Source organism: Nanorana parkeri, unplaced genomic scaffold, assembly GCF_000935625.1.
Source record: "Nanorana parkeri isolate BGI_ZX_2015 unplaced genomic scaffold, ASM93562v1 scaffold860, whole genome shotgun sequence".
Classification (NCBI taxonomy): Eukaryota; Metazoa; Chordata; class Amphibia; order Anura; family Dicroglossidae; genus Nanorana; species Nanorana parkeri.
In genome coordinates this window covers 512,467-539,996 of record NW_017307128.1, presented here as the reverse complement: position 1 = coordinate 539,996, position 27,530 = coordinate 512,467, and the positions used below count along the sequence as shown (strand labels likewise).

Sequence of the window (27,530 nt, the reverse complement as noted above, 5' to 3'; positions counted from 1 at the left end):
GTGTCCATCACCCAAGCAAATATCACACCGTCATCCGTGCTTAAAGATCTTCATGAACAGACAAAGGTGCTGAAAACAATTGAGAAAACAGTTACATTATTATATCGTGAAAGGCAATTCTAATAAAAACCTTTGCCTAGAAACTCTTTCACCAACATCCATTCAGTGGGATGAAGCAATAGCTTCTTTGCTATCTGCAGACTTTGTTTTTTTTATTCTGCCAGTTGCAATCGTCAGAATAATAAAAAAAAAAGGCATAAGTAAGAATGCATAGATAGATTCCTATTGACTATTTCACTTTGCAATAGCAACTAGCTATTGCACCCGCCCTCTGCTGTTTTCAATCACCAGAAGAGGACCTGATAGAAAAATTCAGGTCCCCCTCTGCTGATTGACAGCAGCAGTGGGCGGGTACATTACCTAGTTTGCTATTGGCTATTGCAAAGTGCAATAGCCAATAGGAATCTAGCTATGCAATCGTATGCCTTTTTTTTCTTTTCTGACGGTCAGGCCGCGGCTCCCGATGTCAGAAAAGAAAAAAAAAAAAGAAACGATCGCAGGGAAAGGTTTAATCTGCTCGATTGAGCAGATTAAACCTTTCCCGTAAAAAGTGTTTCTCTCACGGGCGGCCGGGAGAATTGGAATGTGTACTCGCCGGCCCAAGCGGCTCCATCGGCTCCAAGCCGGTTTGTTGTTAGACCGATCCCTGGAGCTTCCCTCCTTCACTCTAATGTATCGGTCCTGTAAGTCATCACGTCCAATACACTGCATTGGACATGAGGATGGCTAAGGACATTCCCTCGCTGGAGTGGAGGAGGAGGCAAGCTGAAGGGACCAGTCTAGGAGTCAGCCAGCTCCGTGGTTTAGGTGAGTATTTCTTTTTTTTTTTATTCCTAGATAAAAACAAGCACTTAAAGTGACATTAAACCCTCAGATTTTTTAACATAAACCAATATTGTAATGTGTGCCTTACTGTAATCCATGGTAGTTTCCCTTCTCTTTGCTGCTCTTCCTTTTAAATCCTTATCTCTTCTCATGCTGGGCAGAACTTCTGTTTTGCAGCAGACTGCCTTGTCTCAGGAATGGCTACACGTTGTCTGTGTATCCGTTTGTATAGGCTTGTAACCTGAGCCAGCACTACAGGAAGAGGCCCTGAGCTGAAAAGGGAAGTTCTCCCCCAGCATGAGAAGACATGAGGATTTAAAAGGAAGAGCAGCAAAGAGAAGGGAAACAACCATGGATTACAGTAAGGCACACATTACAGTATTGGTTTATGTTAAAAAATCTGAGGGTTTAATGTCACTTTAACCTTTGCAGTGTGGTGTTAGCCACGCTGCAAGGATTAGGAAATTTGTGCCCAAACTTCTTTAAATATTTGCCGGATGACAATTTTCCAGCATTATAAACACAGCAACTGCACACAGAGTAGGAGCAACATAGGGCATATTAGGGTGAATCAGAGCTTGGCACTACAAATTGCATCCCTGTGTAGAGGGAGTGTTCGTCAGTCTGGCTTTTTTAACATTCTTCTTTTAACAGTGGTGTCTGTCCTGAGTCTTCTTCCTTTGAGCTCACTATTGCTCATAACGATCAGACACTGATGTACTTTGACCTTGGAGATTAGCTTGTCTCTTTGGAAGCCTCTTTGTCTCCCATTCACACTATCCTTCTGTTCAATCTGGAATCCATTTGTATTTGTAACTGTATTCATAGGAACATCAAACTTTTTAGCCTTTACTTTTGACATGCTGGTTTATAATATTTTTTTCTGATCGCCCCAGACAACTGGTTCAGCCCACGTGATGATACCAAACAGTGATGAACACTAATTACAAAATGACATTATGAACAGTATGAAATAGCACTATGATCTATTTATAATCTTTTCTAGGGGTGCCCACACATCTGTCCATGCCGTTTATATCATTGTACAAGAATATAATAAAAGCAATAATGTATCTCTTTTCACGCTTTTATTGCTTTACTCTATGACATACCAAAGGCATACACATGAGAGAATTGCTTTTAGTGTCACCCCTTTTCAGGAGGAATGAAGCATTATTTCAATGAGCTGTTTGTCCTCTTCTGTATATGTGAAGTTCTTGCTCCTGAAAGTGTCTAGATTACATGGGAAGTCATTCACATTAGCTGCTTTACTGTCCTACCTTACAGATTTTCCACATGTGCAGGGCATGGCTGACTATGCCTGTACTGCATGATGTACACTGTAGATTGGTGCCACCAGTACAGCATTACCACTGCTAGTATGTGCCAGAGCTGATGGCTTGAGCCGATGTAGTTTAACTGACCTAAAGAAAAAAGACCATGCAGATGTAATATTTCCATGACAAAGTTGTATCTAATAAAAATGATCTCAGTAGCTATTCAATAAAGTAAAACATTTTGGGTGGGAAAGGATTACTGCAGCCCGGAACTCCATTAGAGCTTTTCCCTTACTCACTGTCCAGGGGACAACCATTTCACCAGAAAGGAAGTGAAGGAAACTCTTTAACAGCAACACAGACAGAAGTAAAACATTTTTTTTTAAGTTTTTGTACGTTAAGTAGGGAAATGTTACAATCCCTTGGACCTTATTGTTGTCTGTGTCCTTGTTGCAGATTTTTCCTTCACTTCCTGTCTGGTAAACATTGTCCCCACAAAAGAAAGTAAGGGAAAATCTATGTAACGGAACCCCCAGACAACAATAAAAACCTCACACAGGTTTTAACTCTACCCCACTCTAAACCAAACTAAAATTCAATATAAATACATTCTTGACATACAAATTTAGTATATCCAGTCTCTGCTCAGTGTCTGGCTCTGTTTCACCCAGAATTCTTTATAGAGTTTAAATTAAATCACAGACATCATCAGCAACATCTCGAATCAAAAGTTTCTTGTGTGATAAATACGGAATGCTGTTCATTTCCATGACATTGTACAAAGTTTCTTATTACAACACTAGGATTGATCATGTGGTTATAGCAGGCAAACCCTCTCGCGTAACACGCACTTTCACTGAGTGCAATTGCATGACCTACTTAAGTATCAAGTAAAAATTTAGAGTGAATTTTGCTTAACCCTGTCACTGCCACAACCGTTTTTGCTATTTATTTTGCACATTTTAACATGCACATTTCAGGCCTGAAAACCAACTAAAGCCCACCAAAATTATATATTTTCTGAGTTTCAATTTTTTATGTCACACAATATAAACTCAACAGTTTAGCAAATCCAAACTTCTGGAAAAAATGCATTCTATTTTATTTTAGTGCAGAAAAAAAATGCTATAAAATACCCACAACCGCCCGAATCACTTCTACATGAAAGCCGACAGTGAGCTGCTTAAGTGGGAAATGTAAAAGTGTGATTTTTGTTGTGGAAGGTTTATAATGTAAAAGTGCACTTATCTTTTAACTGCTTGCAATATACGAGGATGAGTCAATTATTATCCGCACTCCGTTTATAATAAAACCTCTGTTGGCTGCCGTACTGTCTAATCAGCGCTTTCCGTTCAAGGCTACTGTCTCCCTAGTCACTGCTGTGCAGGTGTGAACTTGTTACGTCAGTTCATTTGTAACTACGGTGTGAGAAAAAGTGGATGTCCCACTTGTGATTTGCACAAAAGAGCAGCGTGCAGTGATTCGTTTTTTGGTGGTATGAAGGTGTGCCTGGTACCGTTATTTATCGAAGACTTTGTATGGAGAATGTGTTTTGTCGCGCAGAAGTGTGTATGAATGGATAGAGACGTTCAAGGAAGGTCGCACAAGTGTTAGCCATCCAGAAGGAGCCGGACGCCTGTCCACGGCTGATGACAAGATTGAGCGTACACCTGAAATGATTCTGTCGAATAGACCAGTGACAGTGGACTACGTGGCAAATTATTTGCAAATCAGAAAGCAGCCCTACGAGGACGAAGATTCACCTCTGATGAAGAAGTGAAGACAGCGGTGCATTCATGGCTCGCAGCTCAGCCCAAAACATTTTTTAATGAGGGAATAAGAAAGCTTGTTGACAGATGGACAAAGTGTATTGAAAAGCAAGTAGATTATGTAAAAAAATTATGTATTTGTCTTTTCTAAAGGTTGATTAAAATAAATTCTACAGCCAGAGTGCAGACAATGAATATTCACACAATTTATAATGAGGAAATTCTAAACTCCTTTAGTACATCATCTCAAGTGGGTTTGCCCTTTTTTGAAACTAAAAAAAATGCAAAAATGTTTTACCTGGAAAATACCTCTCTGGAACTTTTGAAATATAAAACAAAAATGCAGCTGCAGCAATAATATACATCACAATGACACGGGGAGCAAATTCCTAGGGCAAGAAAAGATAGTCATTTTCTTATAATTCTTCCACCACAAGAAGTAAAATACATAATGATTTTAGATTTTTTTTTCTCATACCTGCACGATGGAAGAGCCCATGCCTCCATTAAGCAAAATCCAATGAATAGTAGGAATGATTCCATACCCAGACACGGAACAAAATATAACTGAGCGTAGTCTATGCCACTGCTGGGTAAGGTAACTGGGATGAATTTGAGCAAAAAACACTGCCAGGATCATGGCAAGCACAGTGATAAGGTACACTTGACGCCAGTACTGTAAGAGAGAAATGAATTTGGACACATAATAAACCTATGTTTTTGGTAGGATAACAAGCTGAAATCATGTACCAAATCCATCAAGTAAACAAAGGCAAAAGATAAATTATTTAAAACTCAACCACAGTTACAACATATAAGGATATAATGTACAGTAGATTCTAATAGCCATGACTTCATTTCAGTACTAAAGAGGTGAGCAGTGACATGACAAGAACTTCAATGAAAGTATCTGTGCCATTTTCGGCCGATATGTTTAGGCGGCCGATATATCGGTGCATCCCTAGTCACAAGTGTTGAAGAGCCAACGTTTCAGAACCACGCAGGGTACCTTAATCAGGGCAAACATAGCCAGGCTCTCAATTCCATCCTGTCCTGGCCCTAAAGCCTGCTAAATCAGGTAACATGTCCTTTTTATTATGAAGAGACGTCCCCACTCCCACACTTGGGTCTGAGATATTCCCCAATGTCTGGGTCCAGAGTGTCGTAACCAAGGGTTACAAGGTGAAGTTCCCCTTCTCAAACTTGCCGCTCCAAAGACAAACAAATCTTTCTGCTGCCTTAGGTTGGCTCCTTTCTCAGGGGGTCATATCCTCTGTATCTAAGGCAGAATCCAGGCATTTTACTCCAATATGTTCATTGTTCCCAATGCAAAAGGCCTGGTTTTGACAGTTTTTACCAGGTTGACATTTAGAACTCTGTGGATGCTAGCTTCGGCGGCCATCTAAATTGTGGGCCCCTTCTGTCATAATTCCCTTTTGGAGTTGGTTATTTTTTTCACGGATCTGTTAACTGTTTGTTGTGTTGCCTGCCCCTCTTTTGGACGCCTCATCCATCCAAGAATTAACCCCCATTGTCCCGTTATATAAAAAAACAGGATTTTTGAGTGGCCTGTAAAATCCGTTTCTTGGGAGTGCATTACAGAACACAGGACCATTCTGTGTTTCTGTGATTCACTCTTGTGCTGCATGCAACAAAATTGGCTGGGAGTGGGAGGGGTTATGCAGGGCTAGTCTAACAGTTTTGATAAGCTAATGTCCAAATCACCTTAAAGTGGAAGGCAATAAAATAAAAATTGCTGAGTAAGGATTTTGGGCATTATCAGGGCTTGAAAAATTTTAGGGTGTCTCGCCAGTCAGTAAAAAATTTCACCAGTCAGCATGACCGGACTATAGCCTTGCGATTTATGTTAACATTTTTTTGGGGGACACATAGAGCTTTCTTTTGGTTGTATATAATCATCACTGGGAGGGGGGGTTATTTTTTACTATATAATGAAAAAAGTACTGTAAATGTAAAAAAAAACTTCCCTTCGTTATGTTATAAAACATCTATTCTTATCCATATTTTTGGTAAAATATAAAAGACGGGGTGACGTCGGGTAAATAGACACCAAACATGTGAAGCTTTAAAATTGTGCGCGCTCGCAAAAAACAACCATACTGAAAATTGGCCATGGGCGACGCTTAAAATGCTTTTATTGCTCATCAGTTTAGTGTTATCAGTGATTGATGGCCCTAAAATTATTGCTCTCACTCCGACGTTTGCGGCGATATGTAACATGTGCAATACAATAGGCGCAATCGTCGTTTTCGCACGTAGACACATATCTGCATGTGTATGTGGTGGGGACTTAAAATTTTTTTTTTTTATTCTTTATTTTTTTTTATGGTGCTTTAATTTTTGTATAACTTTTTTTTTTTTTACAAAACTTTATAGCTATCACATAGGGGGATAAGAAATCCCCTATGTGATAGCCAATTTACATGACAGGTCCTCTTTATGGAGACATCAGGTCCCCATAATGTCACCTAGGGACCCCCAGAGAAGCTGATGAAGCAGAGATCTGCTTCACCAGCCTCTGAAGTTGGAGCGTGACAGAGGAATGCGGAAGTGATGTAACATACATCACTTCCTGCATTCGGGGACTGGAGAGAAGATCAAAGGGAGATTGTGTACTGATCTCCCTTTGATCTCCTGTCACAGAGCAGCTGTGCCGGTCCTGGCCGCATCGGGCACAGTGGATCTCGGGATCAGCACGGCAGTGACAGCTTCTCCTATACAAGCGATCGGGCGTCTCTAGAGACGCCCGATCGCTTGAATGTAAAGCTCCCGGCCGTGTAATTACAACGGCAGCCAGGGAAGCTACTCGTCGGGCTCCGTGTGGATTTTTCAAGCCCTGGGCATTATAGACATTCAGTTTCTTCTGGCTAAAAAAAAAAATTTGGCTCTCTCCCATTTTAATTTTCTATGTGAAGATGGCATGAATAGGCCAACTGCTGGAGAAGATGTAGCTCTTGTGCACATCTGCAAGAGATACATCATCAGTGGCCACACAATCATTGCAGAGGTCTTCTGGGAACCCAGAAGTGCCAGCAGACAGAGCTGAAGACTGAAGATTCCTCTGACAGTGATGGAGAAGTGCACATTTGTAAGGTAGCCATGCTCCAATGAGCAAGTATGATGTGCAAAAAAACTAACATTTACAACATGGGTTACTTCTGCTTTAAGGTAACAGCATAATCCATTCATTCAAGAATCAACTCCCTGTGTCCTGTGTTGCACTCCAAACAAATGTTACTGATAATGCAAAAATCCTGTTTTAATATACCCATGACTTTGAATTCATAGAGGATTATGGGTTTTATTTTATAAAAGAACACAGCAGCAGCTGTTCTCCTTCAGACTCTCTAAATTATACTTTGGGAGCTGAATGACCAGACTTTTTTCATTTAAGTAACTAAGGATAGCCTGGAGTGAAGTAAAAAGGACACAAGCGCCCCACCTACTGGCTGATAAAGAAAAATTCACTAAATATTAATATATATTTTATTTTATATTTACCTAACCAACAAACAAAATTGACCATTCACAGACCTGTTTTATCAACATCAAGAGCTCAATATCACCCTTGGCAGAACTTAAAAACTCAAGATCATTAATCAGAATTAAAATGGTCGTCATGCAATACTACATTACATCAGTAGGTGTTACACAAACAAATTCAGCTGCGGTACAGTGTCTGTGATGCTACACTGAAGAACTGCCAGACAACAATGGATTTATATGTTACCTGGAAATTTCCTTAAAGGCTTTAACAGTAGACAAAAGTCTTGCGAGGGTTGTAAAGTGTATGGGCACCTTCTGAGAGAGACGGATGTGGAGGGAATTTTGAACTTCTAGGCCTCTGGCCTGTAAAAGAATCTATAAAATAAAGTATGAAAAAAAGCCCTGTGACTCCTAAAAGTGCCCATACACTGCACGATTCTTGTACGAGAATCGTGCAGTGTATGGAAGGCGTGCGACCGTTTCTACAGTACGGTCGCACGTCTTCCGTCGAACCAGCATGCTAGAAAACCCGCCGGGAATCGTACGATTCTCGGCGAGTTAGTGGCCTGCTGGTTCGACAACTGCCGAACGGGCCGGTGTGCGCACGCGCACACTGCCCGTTTGCAGTCATCGCAAGCCCGCCCCTCATTGCAGTCATCGCAAGCCCGCCCCTCAGGGGGGCGGGCTTGCGATGGTCGCAAGTACGATCTGCCTGTCCAAGATGGGCAGATCGTACGTTTTTTTAAGTACTTTACAACCATCGCAAGACTAAGGTCTTGCGATGGTTGTAAAGTGTATGGCCACCTTTAGAATGCACACACATGTACATCCCCCCTGCACCTCCACATTACCACCAAAAACTCAAAATCACTTACAAAGGTGGAAATGTCATTTAAAGTCAATTTTTTTGACAAATATGATTTTCCAGACCAAAAGGATGGGCCACACACATTATTAACCCCTTCATGACTGAGCTTGTTTTTGGTTTCTGTTCGTAAATGACTGACACACTTTTGACATTTTTGCTGTGTGATTCTTCCACGTCAGTAATATACTTTCTTACAAAGTGCACCCACACATATTATATATTGTTTTTTAGAGGACAGATAGGGCTATATATTTATATCACATATGTGTGTCTAACGCCTCACTTAGCACAAATACAAATTAAAAAAAGAGGAAAAAACGTAAAAAAAACCTTTTTTTCCCAGTTTTGATTTGTAGTATTTTTTTTTAACAAAACCAGCACAGCTAAAAAAAAATGCAATACATACATTCATTTATTTGTCCCTTATTTTTAATTTTTTTACACTTTTCACTATTTTTTTTAATTTATTTACACTTTTCACTTTTTTTATACTGACAAATTTTATTTATTTAATTATATCAGGCAGTCATTGTGAATTAATCTCACTATTACTGCTTGATAAATTAATACATTTTTTTTTTTTTTCAGGCTGCTTCAAACTTCAGAACAGCCGATAATAAGTTAGTGACACTGATCCTGCAGCAGTTCAGGATTCAGCTGTCAGTGAATGTTTCAGAAAACTTAAACATTCTACTTTCAAGAATAGATACATTATGTGTCTAATACATAACATTTTGTATCTATTCTTGAAAGTCAAAAGATAAAAAAAAAAAAAAGCCAGTATAGCTTGAGAGAGATATCTCTCGATCTATACGAGCTGTCAGAATGCCGGCAAAAGCCAACATGTGTGTCTGCTTTGCTGTGACTCTCAGACACCCGATATTAAGGTATCGGGTGTCTGAAAAAGGTTAACCCTTTCACTAATGGATCTCTAGATAGTTAGACATCTATTACTGAAAGGTAACCGCTGATTCTCAGCGGTTAGCAGCCTTCTAGTGCAACAAATAACACTGTACGTGACGAGTCATTTGGTCCCTTTGTGGCTGGACGTACAGTGTACGTCTCCCGTCACGAAGGGGTTAAGACACGCTGAATGCATTCAAGAGTCTTGTCAAGAAAATTGTTAATATTAACTTATTTTCTTTATCTAAAGGAATATATAGGCTCAAGTTAAACTCATGCAGCATCCCACACATAATCGGTTTAGAAATCCAGTGACAGTCCACTGACCCACTCAAAGACTACAGTTAATGAACCCCAAATGGCTTGGTTGACATTTGCTTTCCTGGCATAAAAGACTGTTTTTGAAGTACTGCTGTGTAAGCTCTCATAGTGCAGATGCAGTTGGCAAAGCGTGTTCAAACAGGACACACAGAAGGCATGAGTTCAAATGTCCCTTCACTCATTATTTTTAATATGGAAATTCACTCATGAAAATTATGTGGACTTCAGCTCCCAACAGTGCTCATTAGCAAGATAAATAAGACTCAAGGTCTGAAGAATACAAAATAAAAACCTTGCCTGGGGCACTGGAATCCAATGTGATGGCTTAATTGATTTGAGCCAGGAAGAGAATGGTTTCCTTCACTGATCAAGTAGGAAAACTGAGAATGAATGATTACCTACATTGTTACAGTAGAAAGCATAAAACACCCCGGAGACATAGCAACCCAAAATGCCGATTGAAATGCCTGCGTAATCCAATGCCATCCATCGGCGGCTGGTTTTCTCTGAGCGGTGACAAGAAAAGAGGTGGTATCCCACTGAACATAGCATGCAGACCTAAAAAAAAAAAAAAAAAAGGATTAATTTTTTTCTATTGACAGCTGACAATGCTCGCTATGCAACAACCAAAACCATCACACGTGTAAAAGTCTTGTAGCTTTATTGTTAGTGAAAAACTGAGGCCTGCAACAAGCAGATAATAGGCTGCAAAGATTTAACTATAAATATGTACATTTATTGAAAAAAAAAAACCTCAACACAGTCCAATGAGGCGATGCAGCATTAACAATCACTGACACTCCTGCATAGTAACTAAATAAGCAGCAGCCTACGTCGGAGGAGCACGGGAGGGATGCAGCGTATGTCCAACTGCTTTTTATTTACTATGAGTTTCCCTGACATAGTCCAAACTTCTGCCTTTATCTGGAACACACTTCCTTTCCTTCTTACTATGCAGGAGGGCAAGAGGTTGTAAACACTGTACCTGTAGTGTCCAGGTATCTGCAAGAGACGTTTCTGCAAAGAGAGGGGTTTGCAACGTTGGCAGCATACTGACTGACAATTTCTGAGCTAAATCTTTCAGCGAAGGTACAAGTGCCCAACCCAAATGGGTCTAATTCATTGTTTATACCCTCAATATGCTGTCATTAGTGACAGTCACTTATAATGAAGGACATGGGAAGCAGGACTTGTGCTGGATCACACAAAATAATGTCCTTTCTGACAGCCCCCCACTCCTCTTTCTCTCAAAGAAGGTGCCAAAACCTAGTGACAGCATACAAAAAACCAGACAATGTAAACATAAAAAAGCTATAAGATTAAAGAAGAACTATGAGGCGTGTGAAACTGTCACACATCAGCTCAATAGATCGGGAAGTGAATGGACACATACCGGCGTTCGCTCAATTCTTGATCATGTCCCTGCAGAGAGCCGTGATTGTCAGTCACTGCTCCCTGCAGGGATTCCCCGCTCCGATGCTCCAGCGCTGACTGAAGGAACAAACGGGGGAGGGGCCGGGTACAGCTGGCTCTGCCTCTAGATAGGCAGAGCCAGCTGTCAATCACGCAGCTGGATGGATCTCGACAGTAAGGCCCCATTCACATTGTGCGATTTATCGCGCGGTAATTCCCGCGATATCGCGGCAAATTACCGCGCGATATCGCGCTCCAATGCAATCCAATGGGGCAAAGGGTCCTGCTGTCGCGGGTCGTGTGTCGCTACAGCAGGACCCTTTTTGGAGCGGATTTAGCCGCGATTCAAGCTTGCTCAATGCAAGCTTGAACGCGACATTGCGCGGCAAATCTCGCGATGTCGCGCAATATGCAAATCGCGCGACAAACGCGCGATTTGCATATCGCGCAGTGGGAACGGGGCCTAATGTCGGGATCCGTCCCGGCTGCGGCTGCCTCAGTTTCCCACGAGCTGTAGCTCGCGGTATACTGAGCTTTGGGTCACGGGAGGACGCTAGTTTATGTCCTCCCATGACCCTGAGGAGAACTATGGGGAAAAACACTTACCCCATAGTTCTCCTTTAAGTAAGAAAACGAATAGTAATTATTTCATGCACATACAGCAACACTGATTTCAGATTTCTAAACATGCAATTATTTAAAAAAAAACTTTATCCAAACAGAACTACAAGGCTTAGAAGCAGATAAGCCTCTGCTAACCTCACTCCCATTGTCTACAAAGGGTAGACAATGGTAGTGAGCCTGTGCTGTTCTGACATATATTATGTACCCGACCACAGAAAATATGCATCTACATTTTTATGTGATTTTTATTGCTTTGGGTAGGTCATGTGTTTATATGTGACACCATTCAAAGTCCTTAACGCACGTTATTAACAAAAAAGTACCTTATTCGTGTATCACTCGGCTGTAGATTCTCATCGCTGAATTCATGCTGACACTGTCCTTCCTTCTAGAGGGTGGCTACTTTTGTTCCCCATGGTCCCTGTGTGTGTTTTAAAGTAGCCACCGCTCCAAACTTACTCCCACGATGGATTACAATTTCATGTTTAGTTTACTCATTTGTATTGAGATTGAAGTCCATCCACGGAGCGAGCTTGAAGTGGTGGATACTTTACAACTCAGAGAGGTACCATGGGGAACACAAGTAGCCACCCTCCAGAAGGAAGGACAGTGTCAGCACCAATTCAGGATCTACAGCTGAGTGATACACAAATAAGATACATTTTTGTTAATAAAGTACTTGAATACATTTTTAAGATTTAACTGCTCAATTTAACTGCTTAACATTTTTGTTAATAGTTAAGGTACTTGAATACATGTTTAAAATTTAACTCCTGAGTTTAGTGTCACTTTAAATATATGGCATTGCAGGTCCACAGCAGCCTGAAGGTTGCAGTATTCATCTGCAGGCTAAAGGCTTATTTTGTCAATGAAGCCTCCAGCCTGCATGTGATCATTATGTCATAGTCAAGGGATAATTTAAGCCATACAAACCTGCTCTAAAGTTGAACCATACTGTAGTACTACAGCAAATGTTTTAACATATAAAAACCTAAGATCAGAACATTTATAAGCCCCAATGCCTTTCACCAAAACCCTGCCATTTTCCTTGGTCCCCTGCAAAGCTCATTGGTTCCAACTGTGTACCGTAGTGACACGCAGAGGCAGGAGCAACCACTGAGCACTGCTGGGGATCATGGTAATCAACACTCCTGGGAATGTCATGTTCTCATTGAACTTTAGAAGAGGATTTCTCTTGAACGGAGCAGCATTCTGCTTGTGAAGACAGTGCAGCAAAATGCATCTCAGAGAAAAAAACTTCTCACATTTGACCATATTGGACCATTTCTCAGTGCCCCACTTGTTAAAACTTGTTAAAACAGTTTGCTGTGAACAATGAATACTGCTGTTTTGATGTATGAAAGATGACACTGCATTTTAATACAGAACAAATGTTCCTTTATAAAGATAATGATAACCATGCCAAACATGGCAAATCAAGATATGCTACTATACATTTATTGTGAATTAATTACACCCACTTCAAAGCAAGTAAAATAGGAAACACACCCATTGCATACCCAACTATGCAATGCAGAAATATAACTTTCAAAAGTTTTATTGTTTTCTTCAAAACACAAAATCACAAAACACACCGTTACTCACAAAGGAAGGGAAAAAAGAGAAAAAAAAAGAAAACAAGGGAAAAAATAAATAGAAAAATGCAATGTTAACATCAACAGTAACAGTTTAATTTTTGGTCGGGATGGGTTAGGGTCCAAACTCTACCCTTTTCTTTTACCTCCTTCCCCCTTCTCTTTCCCTTTCCTTTCCTTTTCCCCCCCTTATGTAATTACATTATTGTAGGACTTGTATAAGCCAGCCAAAGCCCCCAGATCTGATCGAATTGTGTGACTTTATCCGCAAGAATACTTGCTAGCTTTTCATGGGTCATGATCCAAGACAGCTTATTCTTCACCTGCCTCAATGATATCCTAGTGGTTTTCCAAGCCTCGAGACTACGGGGACGGCCTCATTAAGGAGGGCATATCCGGGGTCCCTAGGAACGCTCACACCCGTGACCCGAGCTATTAAATTGAGAACCTTTCCCCAGAATCTACAAACGCAAGGACACGACCACTAGGGGCATAGTAGGAGATAATCGTAATAAGGCGATCCCCTATGCAGCCCTTCACCATCAGATAGCGTCCCTCAGGATCTTTTATTTCTAATTTCAGCCCAAACGAGACATACCTGGCAAATAGGATAGCTACCCCCTTAGATTTATCTGCCGCATTAGCAAGATAGTATTGGGTATAGTGTTTATGTATAAACGATGGATTATAACTGATTGGAAAATGCGTTTCCTGGAGACAGAGTATATCTATTTTTTGAGACAAGTAGTGGTTAAAAACCACTCGCCGTTTAACTGGCGAGTTTAAACCTTGCACATTATGTGTAGCTATGCGGATGTCATTTTCACCTGCCGCCATGACTAGATAGTTGTATCATTCCATTCGGGCCCTCGAGTAAATACTCATTTCCCCACCAAAGTCGGTGGGAAGCCCGCTTCGCTATTTCTAGAAAATTCCCACTTAACTGAGGCCTAGGGCAGTTTAAGTAGCCTATACCTCCCCGACCAAAAGAATCAATACTGCACTTCAAATAGAAAATAAAGAAAAAATTAACATACAACAAAAAAAAAAAACTAACATTTTACTTAACATACAACATTTAGGGCTTCTAGATGCCCTGTCGAAATACCTTTTAAGAGCTGCCCCTTGCGGGCAGCTCGCTTGACTCGAGCAGAGGAGCCCGCCTATGGTCGAGTCAAGTGTGGGCGCGCAGCTACCAACGGCAGCCTAACCCCACCCCGGGTATCTAGCATCCAGGGGCAAGAGAAAAGGAAAGAGAACACTCACAATTGCTCCCCCCTCAGCTCTTGCCTAACTGAACGTCTGAGTGTTTAAGGCTGCTACACCACCATCTACCCCATCCCAATAATAACTAAATAGTTATATTTACATCCTTAATAACCTTTATGATACTAATAATGATGTCTACCAAGTCCTATATAAAAGAAACTTGAATCCCTGATTAGTAAAGACTAATTTATATATGATCCGAAAGAGCTCCCCCAAAAAAATATAACAAGACAGCCAAAAATGGCATATATTTACTAATGGAATACCTTTAATAACGTGCACTATAATAAAACTTAGCATCTAGAATAGTTTTGTGATTATCCCTTAAATTCCCCTTCCCCTATATGAGGCTCGGATTATTATTACCTCCAAATTAGTACTTCCCTTATCCGAGACTTATCGTGTGTGTGAAATCCCGCAGTGTTGAAGTGAAGAGGATTTCACCCCATATTGCTGTGTTCCTTATAAATACCCCCTATCTCCCCATCGGTTAGAACCGCAGAGAGAGGGGAGAAGAAAGAGAGGGAAACCCCCCCCCCCTCGGGTGCAACACCATATAAGGATTAATTCCAATGGCGGGGATGTGGAAATGTCGTCGCCCCCTTCCCCTCTCCCCTCCTCTCTCCTCTTCTCTCTCCCCTCTTGAAAATTTTTTATATGGAAAAAGTATCAAATACCATTAAGTGATTAGTTAATTATTAATGTAATTTAACTTCAATTGATCCCACGATCTACCCTGTCCCAATAATAACTAAATAGTTATATTTACACATAACGTTTACTATACCAGTAGTAGTATCTATCAAATTTTGTAAAAGACTTGAGTCCCTGATTGATAAAAAACTGATTTATAGATGATCCAAGAAAGCTCCCCAATGACTTGCCTTATATGTATGAGTGTATCTAGATGGCCCGAAATGGCAGATATTTAGCTAGTGAAGAACCCCTAATAGCATGCGCTATAATAGCACCTAGCATACTAAAGTAATTTGTGATTATCCCTTAAAGTCCTCATTACCTATATAGGACTCAGATTATTATTACCCCCAACTTAGTACCTCCCGTGTCAGGGGCATATTGTGTTTGTGAAATCCCACAGTGTTAAGTGAAGAGAATTTCGCCCAAAATATTCCTCATAAATACCCGTCTCCCTGTCGGTTAAAACCCGCTGATAAAGCAATGCAGAAATATGATGCAATTACATCTTCATTATGTGTCAGCGCCATAGTTATTAACTTTTTGTATCTCTTGCTCCTCCCTTTCAGATTGTAAGCTCTTACAAGCAATCCTTACCTAACCTTCTTGTCTTGATTTGTATTGTAACTGTACTGTCTCCCTTTATATTGCAAAGCGCGGTGCAAACTCTTGGCACTATATAAATAACAATGTGACTTATCTAGTAGATAATGAATACGTTTACCTGAAAGCAGAATAAGCAGACAGAGCAGATCACAAAGTCTTCCCTGGAAGCATTCACAGACGGCAAAACAGACATCATGTCATAAATACCTAAACTAAAAAATAGTAGGAAGCCTAGCAGGTGACTCCAGATGTTCACAGTTTCATTGGACAAGATGAAAAGGCTGGAGAAGAATTACAAAAATGGTGAAACCAGCACGGTAAATACAGTACCATAAAGATAACATACAAAAAAACTCCAAAGAGCAGACATAAGTGCCAGTCACTATTCAGGTAAATTAAGTTTGTGTAAAGAAATATGATTACTGATCGGTGACTGCTACTGTTATTTAGACCTTCAGAACTGAACAAGAAAACACCTGACAACCTAATTAGTATGTAACCTTAAAGTATATCTAAATCAAGAACACAAATGTAATATATAAGTGTACGGCATAAACCTAATATATAAATAATAGAAATATATTATACTGCAGCTTTGCAGTCTTTAGACATGGTGACCGCATTCATTTTTTTAGTATAAATGAAGTATATTTTCTACAAGTATAAAAAAAGAAACTGATGCAGCCATGACATCTAAGACTAGTAAGTTGCAACATACCCAATTTTGTTTTGGGTTTAGATATACTTTACCCATCCTTTTCATACTGCTTTAATACGTTGTAAACTATGAGTGGTTGGATACTGTACCATTCTTTAAAGGAGAACTATGAGATGAGTGATTTCCACTCATCCTCGTAGTTAGAGCCGACCTGTGACAATGAAACTGTCACAGGTCGGCTCTATTGATCGGGAAGTGAGCAGAAACATGCACCGATCTGCTCACTTCTCGATCGTCTCACCGCAGTGAGCGGTAACTGTCAGTCACGGCTCCCCGCAGGGATTTCCCCCTCCGCTCCTCCATCGCTGAGTGAAGAAATGAACGGGGAGGGGGCGGGCACAGCTGGCTCTGCCTCTAGATAGGCAGAGCCAGCTGTCACTCACGCAGCTGGGTGGATCTCGACAGTATTGTCAGGATCCGTCCCAGCTGTGGCGCTCTCAGTATATCGCGGGCAACAGAATGTGATATACTGAGCTTTGGGTCTCAGGAGGAGGTTAGTATAAGTCCTCCCGTGACCCTAAAGAGAACTATGGGGAAAAACACTTACCTCATAGTTCTCTTTTAACATTCTAGTAATTTGTTGAAAGATAGTGAACTTTGGGAGGAAAGTAGAAGAAAATCTTCCCTTCCTTACTGTCACTCAATTAGTACTTTGTAGCAAGCCACGAGGTGAGAGGAGGCAAAAGGGCCTGATCAGATCAGGTTTTATTGTGTCATCTATAAACTAGCATCTTAATCCCTACAAGTAGATGCTGGTCGTTGATGATTGCTGAAAAAAGACTTCACCAGTGGCTGTGTCTACAGTAGTATTGTGATCTGTATGAAAGAAAATGCATACCTGTAAATATTTTACATTACTTAGCATGCAAGATCTTGGCAGGAAAACATAATTGATGGTAGGTTTGTTTTAATTACAAATAAATCTAGACATAATATCCGAGGCACTTGAAAAACATTGAGAAAATCAAAATATGCTAGATTTGCAAAGATTAACCTAAAATGATGGCCCTATTTTAAACCAACCAATAGGTACAATGTTAATATCTGCAAAATACTTTTTTTTACATTTTTATTAAAGCTGAACTTAACACAAACAGCAAAATACACATTTGAAATACACACAGGGGGGAATTTATCAAAACTGGAGTGGTTGCCCATAGTAACCAATCAGCTTCTATCTTCAGTTTGTTCAGTTAAGATATGAAAGTGAAACATAGAGACCGATTGGTTGCCACGCACAGCTGCTCTACTTTTGATAAATCCCCCTAACTGTATATAAGTACTGTTTCAACTGCTAATGATTCAGAATTCAATGCAGCTACTGTTGTGATCCAGACAATACAGCCAGGTCCAGAATCTCCACCACAGATCCCATCGAGTTATGCTGTAGGCACTACAGTAGGCTGAATACATTATTCATTAATTGGTGCTTTTTGCATACTTGCATAAAGTTCAGCTTTAAATGTTCTTCATTTGCATTACCGTGCAAGTCTATGGGAATGCAAAACATGCTTGAAACAGGTTACATGCACCTGTCAATGAATTCCCAACCCCTTAGTGACACAGCTTCAGACATTTTTTTTAGTTCCTAGGGACTGGAGCAATTTTGACATTTTTGCTATGTGTTTGTTTACCCATCTTCCTCATGCATTGCACCTACACATATTATATACTGTTTTGTAAAGGACAAAATGAGCTTTAATTTGATATGACACATTTTATTTTTTGGGGAGTTATAGGCCACAAATTACAAGGAGTGAAATACAATTTTAGAATGTGGTAAGTTTATCTCCTATCTTTTATAGCCTCCTCGGCACTATATTTTCTTAGAATTTATTAGACCTATTTTTTTTTTACTTCTTAGAACATTTTTTACACATTTTAAAAACTTTATTTTAATTTTTTTAAACTGGGGGGCACAAAGGGGTTATTTTTCTTAATTTACAGGTGTTTTGATACTTAGTATCTCAGAGGAGAATACAGTATTCTCCTCAGAGATACTTTGTATCAGTTTGTAACACATTGAGCCGGCTTGCAGCTCCACAACACAGTGAGCTGCAAGCCGGATCAGTAGCTGTCACAGTGCTGTGATCACTGCAATTAGCTATTGCAGTGATCACAGGGCTGAGACCACCTAAACTGATGCCATCAACACAATTCCACCAACATAAGCCCAATGCCCATCTACACAGGCCCTTACTGTGACAAAGGGATATGCCACCCCCTAAGCAGTCTGTTTATTGATCTATAAGGACTCTGCCAAACTACCAACTTTGTAGCAAAGTTAGTCATCAGCTACAAATGGTGGTTTGTTATGGAGTTCCGGCTGTAATCGACTACAATGTTTGTCTATGCAGATGATGTGACATGATCATCGGCAGTTGCACTGGATAACATGAATAGCTATTAAAGTTGGTGAATGCTACAACTTAAATATGGGTTCAACATTAAACATGGTCCAAAAGGTTGACTTAGCCTTTTACTACTGACTGTTTATTATGCTGTTATGATTTATCTTACCTTTTCAGGCATAAGCGGGACGGCAGATACGCTCTATATCCATCAGTAATGTATGGATTATCTTTAAGGAAAACAGGAATCTGCTCATAGGTATACAGTCTAATTCCCCTGGGAACAAGAACTGGCCAGTACTGGTAACTACCCAGCTCAATGTAGTGGGAACTCTTTAGCAGCTTCTGGTGCATGGTGGCAGGTATTTCTCTGAGACCTGAAACATACATGAACAATTATAAACAGATGATTATTTACAAATATGATTACACATAATTGGTGTGCAGGTCAATGCTTCGATTTCTTGGCTTTTCTCTAGCACAGTGGTATAAATAGGTAGGAATCACTTCTCAATCTGCTTCAATCACTTATCAAATCACTTACAATGGATGCTGCTCCTTGATGTTTGAAAGTTTTAGTTTCCTGCAGAATCAGCTAGTAATCTGCTAGTAAACTGCTTGTGTCTCCACAAACACACAGCAAGGCAATTCCTGCTTTCTGCTCCCCTCTCCTCCTTACTCCCCTCTTCCTTTTCCAAGCTAGTAGATGGATGGCTGCTGGAGACTGTGCTGTCCCGTGTGATCTTGTACTCAACAGGAAGTTCAGGGAAGTGGAGCTGAGAGAGTTAAAGCCAGCTGGTTGGAAACATGATAACTTAAATTGTTTGGGCAAAAATATAAAGAAATACTTTCTTGGGCAATGTATATTTGTTTGATCTGGATTCATTATTGAAGAAAAGCTTGAGAGTTTAATACAACTTTAAATAGGATCTTCACCTTAAACGTATCTCTCAGACTTTAGAGGTTTTTTTGATATCTTTTGAAGACTTCAGTCTGCTTACTAAGCTTTCCCTTGCAGCCATTAGAAAGGTATGTGTGTTAGGTTTCCCTTTTCATGATGTTTCTCTGTAAAGTACAGTGAATTAGCCAAGAATGTTTTAGCCTGCATTCAACCTTTTGCACTTGCGATACTGCATTCGAATCTGAATTTTAATGCGCACATTAACACACTATATATGTACATTGCCATCCATTCTCAAAGGAGAAGTATCGAGACAGTAAAACCTGCTCTTCCAAACACTAAGGGCTCAGTCACACTAGATGCAGTTTTGGCAGGAACGCACTGCCTCGCATTGCAGCCGGCTCACTTTTTAGTGGGGCAGGAGGGGGCGTGGCGGGCCATTCAAGTGAATGGTGCCGTAGCCACGCCCTCCGGCCGCAATGCGGTACGCCGCACGGGTTTTGCAAGGTACATTGTGTCTGCAGTTCGGTCCTGTGCGATCGAAATAGTGCTTGTAGCATTTTGATGGAACCGCACAGGATCGGACCGCAGGCACAAGGTGCCTTGCGATCCTTTGCGGCGGATCACATTGCGGCCGTAGGGCGTGGCTGCGGCCCCATTCACTTGAATGGCCCGCCACGCCCCCTCCTTCTCCACTAAAAAGTGAGCCGGCTGCAGTGCGAGGCAGTGCGTTCCGGCCAAAATCGTGACGGAACACTCTGCATCTTGTGTGACTGAGCCCTTAGAGCCATAGTGGGACCCTGCAAATGTGACACACCAGCTCTAAGACCGAGAACTGATTGGTCATGTGACTGCTGATCAGTCAGCTCTCTGTATCTGCTCTTATGAAGAGCAGTGACAGTCAAGCATTGCCTTCCTGGGGAATACCTTCCCCCCCTTCTCTGTGCCCCCAGAGCTGGCTGGAGCTACAGGCTGGGGAAGGGGTGGACATGTCTGGCTCTTAGCCGTGAGCTGAAAGGCAGCTGTCAGTTAGCTAAAAAAGCTAAAAGCTGACTTTGGGTCGCATGAGTACATTAGTAAATGTTCTCCTGTGACCAAAAAGAGAAGTAAAAAGGTTTGCCTTTACTTTTCAGGGTGAACTCCAATGCATATATACAGTAAAAACAACAGAGCTGTACTACAATGCACCACAACATACAGCTTTAAATGTTTCATGCCTTGTGGTACACTGTGTTGCCAAGAATAGTGCAGGTATGTGGAGGCAAAAAATGCTCAAAATAATTGGGATGTCTAAATAATATTAAATAAGCTTTTAAAGATAAAGAAAATCATAGGTGAGGAGATCATTCTTTATACAAGTCTTCACAGAGAAAAAAAATCTCTTATCGCCCCATGTTTTTGCAAATGAAACCAGGTGGAAACAATAGTAATAAAAAAATATATTCAAACTAAATATTTTCTTTGAGCTCAGCATGCCTTGGCTATCTGCTAATGTCCATGCATGAGATGCACTGGCTACAGGTGGGCAGAAATCTCGGAGTAGGATTAGCAACAAATCAAATGAAATTTCAGATAAATACCACATTATGGCCATTTAATTTATTGAGTTTAGGATAAGAAAGTATTGACTCACAAAGGCTTGTGAACAAGGTGGCTGGAACTAAATGGAGTTGAAACATTGGCATTGTGCTTCTTTTTGGGATACCTTGAGTGCTGAGTTTGTTTTTGGAATATGTGCTCTTTCTGTTTGTTTTTTAACTCTATCAGTATTTAAAACCACATTGTTTTCCTTTTCTGTTAGGCTGGGTTCACACCTAGGCGTATTGAATATGCGCGTTTGTCGCGCGTTTTTACAGCGATTCGCGGTACAAAAAACGCGCGACAAAAGAGTGTTTCCGTGGGCTACTTGGCTGTATCCCAATGGAAACGCGAGACCAAAACGCCCCAAAGTAGTACATGTACTTCTTTGGGCGTAGGTCGTTTTGTAGCGCGTTCAGACGGGCTGAAATACGCCCAGGTGTGAACCATACCCAAAGGAAATAATGGGATTTCTGTGTTTGAGCGTTTTGCAGAGCGTTCGAACGTGCTACAAAACGCCCAGGTGTGAACCAGGCCTTACTTTTTTTCCCACTCTTTGGTTTGCAGTTCTCTGATTAAGGGGAGGGGTTATTTGATTACAGCTGTATGTTATTAATCAGGTGTGATATAAGCAACTGCACAACTCACATTGAGCTTGCTCACAGAGGCTTGTGCACAAAGTGGCTGCACCTAAATGGAGTTTAACCTGTAAGTAACATCTTAAACTTCCTGTAAGTACTATACAGTAAATATTGTAACAGGGATATTGCATGCTAGTATGGTTGAAGGGCTTGATCAGTGCACACTGTGTCACAGCTTTATAGTAAAAAAACACTATGGCAGATGTCAGTAAATTGCACTCCTGGAAGCTCATATTAGAGATCTGGAAGAGTGAATTGAATCACTGAGGAGACTTGACAACCTTAAGAGGAGTCTACTGCTCACTAAGCATACAGTTAATGGTGTTGATGTGGAGGGATTATAGGGATGCTAAAAGGATGATCAGGTAAGAAGCTGGGTTACTGTAGCCAGAGGGAATGACTGGAGCTCACAAAAAAGGAAGGCCAGCCCTGTGTTTGAGCACCCAAACAAATTTGCTAAGTTGGGTGAAGATGTGAGGGTGGCAAACCCATACTTGGCAGCCCTAGATATCACTGCTACACCATAAGTCCATCTAGTCTGGGTGGTAAGGGTAATGCGGGAAGGCCTAGGCAAGTGGTGGTAATAGGGCATTCTATAATCTGGTGGATTGATTAAATCGTTTGTCACCCAGATCGCCTCAAACTAATGGTTTGCTGTCTCCCATGTGGTGGACCGGGTACACAAGTTACTGGGATGGGCTGGGCATGACCAAAGCTGTCTTGGTCCATGTTGGGACCAATGGCAGAATTCATGGAAGATATGGTGTAGAAACAAACAAAATTAGGGTGAACAAAGCCCCTGGACTAGATAACTTGCACGCATCCTCAAAGAATTTAGCTCCATTATTTTGAAGCCATTGCATCTAATTTTTAGAGACTATTGACTGGCTTGGTAACAATGAATTGGCACCAGGCCAATGTGATACCTATATTTAACCTCCCTGGGGGTCTGATAATCGTAGTATTTTTTTTTCTTACTTTTGATCAACGTCTTTACTAGAGCTGCAACAGTTAATCGATTTAGTCAATTAAAATCGACGATTGAAAACGTTGGCAACGTTTTCGATCTACAAATCCCAGCAATAATACATTATATACAGCGCAATGCAGAATAACGCCAGCTACAGAGGACTACAAATCCCAGCAATAGTACATTATAGTATAATGTACTATTGCTACATTCCTCTATAGCTGCTGGTATTCTGCACTGCGCCGCTGTATAATGTACTATATTGCACACCACACTTTTTTTTTACTTCCACCGTGCCAAGCTTGCTCCTGTGACGGACTACAATCTCAATTCAAACTAGTAGTCCATCACTGGAGCCTTTTTTTTTTTTCTTTTTTATCCGATTAACCGATTAATCGAACTTAATAATCGGCCAACTAATCGATTATGAAAATAATAGCTGCAGCCCTAGTCTTTACTATGCACTTATAGACCTGCAAGCTTAACTTCCATAGTTGAGAAGATACTTGAAAGGTTGCTAAAGTATCACAGACATGTTTTTGCTAGGAAATATTATTGGAAGCGATAGCATGGGTTCACCAAAGACAGACATTGTCAAACAAATCTACTTTTTTATGAGGAAGTGAGTAAATTTGTATGAGGAAGTGGGAGGAATGGCTGTGGACAAAGTATACCCGGACTTTGCAAAAGTTTTTGACACCGTTCTCCATAATTTGCTAATGTGTAAAGCTGTAAATACACTGCTCTGTTTTTATTGTTCAACACGTGCTGTATGAAAAAAAATAGAGCCGATTCCTCAACGCTACAAGTGCGTTGATCAAGAAATCCCGGCTGTTTCCTTTGCATTATGACAGCAACCACCAAATTTCTCATAAAAAATGCATTCAAATGAATTTCACTACACATAAGTACAATATAATACCCATTTTTAGGTAAATTATAAAAGATAGGGTTGTATAAAGTATAGAGATACTAAGCATGTAAAGCCTTAAAACTGTAAGTACCCGAGGAACAGCGACAAACTTTGGAACCCAAAATGTCCCATGGTTCTCTTTTAGGGTCATGGGAGGACATATAGTAACCTCCTCCCGTGACCCAAAACTCAGTACATAGCGGGCTACTGCCTGCTATGTGCTGAGAGCACCACAGCCGGGATGGATCCCGACAATACACTCGAGATCCACCCAGCTAGCTGATTGACAGCCGGCTCTGCCTCTAGATAGCTACACCCGCCCTGTCCACACTCTGCAGGGAGATGATCAGGAAGTAAGCGGATTGGCGGTATGTTTTTGCTCACTTCCTGATCAATAGAGCCGACATGTGAACGTTTCAATATCACATGTCAGCTTTAACTATGGGGAGGAGTGTAATTCGCTCACCTCATAGTTCTCACTTTAAACCCTTTACAGGTCAGCAGTTTAGTTAATCATGGATAATTGCCCTAGAATTACAGATGTTAGTTCACAGCAATATGTAACGTGTAGTGTAATTGTCATTCTTTCACGTAAGCAAACCCAAAACATCTTAGGAACGTAAGTGTGTGTACATTATAGTGTAAAGCGCTGCGCAAACTGTTGGTGCTATATAAATCCTGTATAATAATAATAATAATACATAGGGGCTTTAAAACTTTTTTTTTTACACTTTATTTTGATTAAACTTTTTGTTAACTCAACTTATTGCTATGGCGTAGGGGGCTCATAGCCCGTGTGATTGCACATTATATCTGACAGCAGGTTCTCTTTAACCACTTGAAGACCAGGTGTTAAACCCCCTTCCTGGCCAGGCCATTTTTCAGTATTCAACGCTATGGTACTTTAACATTCATTCAGTCATGCAACGCTGTACTGAAATTAATTTTATCTGATTTTTTGGGGACACATAGAGCTTTTTTTTGGGGGTATTTAATCCCCCCTGGGGGGGGGGGTTATTTTTTACTACATAACAAAAAAAAGGAGCAAACATTTTGATTTATGGCCCTAGAATTACTGCTCGCACTCCAATATTCACGCTGAATGTAATGTGTGGCGCAATTGGCATTTTTGCATGTACTTGGGGAGGGGGGGCCACTTTAAAGACAAAAAAAACTTTTAAAAAAAAAAATCTTTAAGTAATTTTTTTAACTTTTTTTTTCTTTACACTTAACTTTATTGCTATCACATAGGGGGCTCATAAGCCCCTTATGTGATCGCACAGATAAAGTGACAGGTCCTCTTTATGGAGATATCAGGTGTCTATTAGACCCGTAATGTCATCTAGGGACCCCAAAAAAGCTGATGAAGCACAGATGCTGCTTCACCAGCTTCTTCTCCGACTGCAGCTGCCAGAGAAATGACACACTGAAACCGGAAGTAATGTAATATACTAGTGATGAACCGATACCAAGTATAAATACCAGTGCCCCAATTATCAGGAAGCTGGTGGCAGATCATGACCCGCTGCCCAGCTTCATGATTGCTTGGGAAGCCAGTGATCTATCGAAAGACTAATCAGAAACCCGGGCGGGTCATGAGGTGCAGTCCGGCATCCTGATTAGTCAGGAAGCCAGGCTGCCTAGCAACAAGTAAAGCCGGCTTCCTAGCCAATCAGGAAGTCGGGCGGCATGTCATGACCTGCCTGCCGGTTTCCTTTATTGCTTGGAAGCCGTCTTCACTTGTTGCTAAGCAGCCTGGCTTCCTGACCAATCGGGAAGCCAAGTCATGACGTGCTGGCCGGCTTCCTGATTGGTTGGGAAGCCAGGCTGCCTACCAACTAGTGAAGCTGGCATGTCATGACCCGGCTCCCTGATTGGCTAGGAAGCCGGCTTCACTTGCTGCTAGGCAGCCTGGCTTCCCGACCAACCAGGATGCCAGGAGGCAGGTCATTATGTGCCGCCCAGCCTCCTGATTGGTTAGGATGCCAGGCTGCCTAGTAACAAATGAAGCTGGCTTCCTAGCCAATCAGGAAGCCGGGTCATAACCCACCACTCAGCTTTTTGATTGGAAAGGAAGTCGACTTCATGCTCCCTCGGCACTGCCGGTCAGGGGGAGATCTACCTCTGACTGGAATTTCTGGTATCGGAGTACTCGCCCAAATAGTAGGTATCGGCACAACCCTATAATATACATCACATCTGCTTTCAGTGATCAGAGGAGAGATTAGCCCCTGCATCAAATTCCAATATTAACAATCACTTACAAAGCCATCCACTACTCTGCCCCCAGCTATATCTCAAACCTGGTCTCATATCACCCTAACCATCCCCTCCGCTCTTCAAAAGACCTCCTGCTTTCCAGCTCCCTCACCAATTCCTTCCATGCTCGCCTCCAGGACTTCACTAGAGTCTCTCCCACCCTCTTGAACTCTTTACCCCAACCTGTCCGTCTGTCTCCCACTCTGACTGCCTTTAGGCGATTCCTTAAGACTCATCTCTTCAGGGAAGCCTATCCCACCTCAACCTAACCACTGAACCATAACTTTCTCAAACAAGCCATCCCCACACAGCTACCTCCTCATTTATCACTTGCCCCTCCCTTTTAGATTGTAAGCCCTCACGGGCAGTGTTCTCCTTAACATCTTGTCTTGAATTGTATTGTAATGTCTGCCTTATATTGTTAAGCGCTGCGTAAACTGTTGGCGCTATATAAATCATTTATCATAAAATTATATATATATATATATATATATATATAAATAATAAAACATTTGTGCTGATCTCCCTCCGATCCAGGTACAGAGAGCCACAGTACCAATCCCAGGTCTATACCAGGGACAGCAGCAGAGTGGGGTTTGCTCACACTTCCCCAGCACTGTGGCTCTATAGCGGCCCAAATGCTTGTCTGTAACATCCGTCGCCGGCTGTTTAAAATGTTCCAACTTTCCTGCTCCTGAGCAGGATCAGAAAAGTACGCTTATAAAGGCACACCCCCCATCAAAAGTGAGCCGTCCAGCCATTTAATCACAGTGAGCAAATGGTTAAGGAGACTTTTAAGGTCTATTAGACCCCTAATGACGCCTATCTGCTCCTTTTTTTTTTTTGAGAACTTTATTGAAATGTCATGAGCGACATTTCATCGAGTTCTATCAGCACAGCGCAAGTTGATGCCGTTATACCATGTTGCACTGCAAAATAGTACAGCACGCCATACTTCTTTTTTCAGCATACATAATCACAATGGGGTGGTGAGAACTGGGTCCATTTACAAGGCTACCTGCCTTTCTATGTTAGGACTGTGCTAGAATAAGCAACCAGCACAGCCCCAATACTTCTGCTGTGAATGGGCCCTTCTTTAAATACATGCATCAGATGAAACTAAGGACCAGGTAAGAGCTACAGACAGAGGTTCTATGGGAATGGACTGTATACGCAGCCATATAAAAACACGGAAACTCTTTTAGGATCACGTGACAGCCCTGAACGGGGAAGGATCTGTCTGCAGTAACACAAAGCAAGGATGGATGGATACTTCCTAGTGTTTCATGGACATAACCGTACAGGCGTGTGCAGCTATTGTCCTCTGTCAAGGAGCCTGCAATGTAAGCCCGCCCGTATCCGAGCCTTGTCCCGTTCTGCTGTCACCCTCTACTCACACTACACCCCGCTCACCTATATCTCTATATGCAACGCTGACCCATCCGAGCCCGGCTAGCTTGGCAGAC

The 27,530-nt window shown here is 41.4% G+C and overlaps 1 protein-coding gene across 1 annotated transcript; it reads right to left on the bottom strand.

Annotated features, from left to right (window-relative positions):
- Positions 1-27,530, bottom strand: PAQR3 (progestin and adipoQ receptor family member 3). The gene is made up of 8 exons (XM_018565574.1): positions 27,478-27,530; positions 18,972-19,179; positions 15,852-16,014; positions 9,933-10,088; positions 4,410-4,607; positions 4,230-4,320; positions 2,166-2,309; positions 1-69 (listed from the first exon to the last, which is right to left on the bottom strand). The coding sequence occupies exons 2-7, from the start codon at positions 19,154-19,156 to the stop codon at positions 2,167-2,169; spliced, it is 936 nt and encodes a 311-aa protein (XP_018421076.1). The 5' UTR covers positions 19,157-19,179; positions 27,478-27,530; the 3' UTR covers positions 1-69; position 2,166.

Coding starts and splice junctions, on each gene's coding strand:
- PAQR3 (XM_018565574.1), bottom strand. CDS start 19,156: ATGCACCAGAAGCTGCTAAAGAGTTCCCACTACATTGAGCTGGGTAGT. Junction 4,608..9,932: donor ATGCTTTCTACTGTAACAAT/GTAGGTAATCAT, acceptor TCTCTCTTACAG/TACTGGCGTCAAGTGTACCT. Junction 4,321..4,409: donor TGGGCTCTTCCATCGTGCAG/GTATGAGAAAAA, acceptor TTCTTGCCCTAG/GAATTTGCTCCCCGTGTCAT.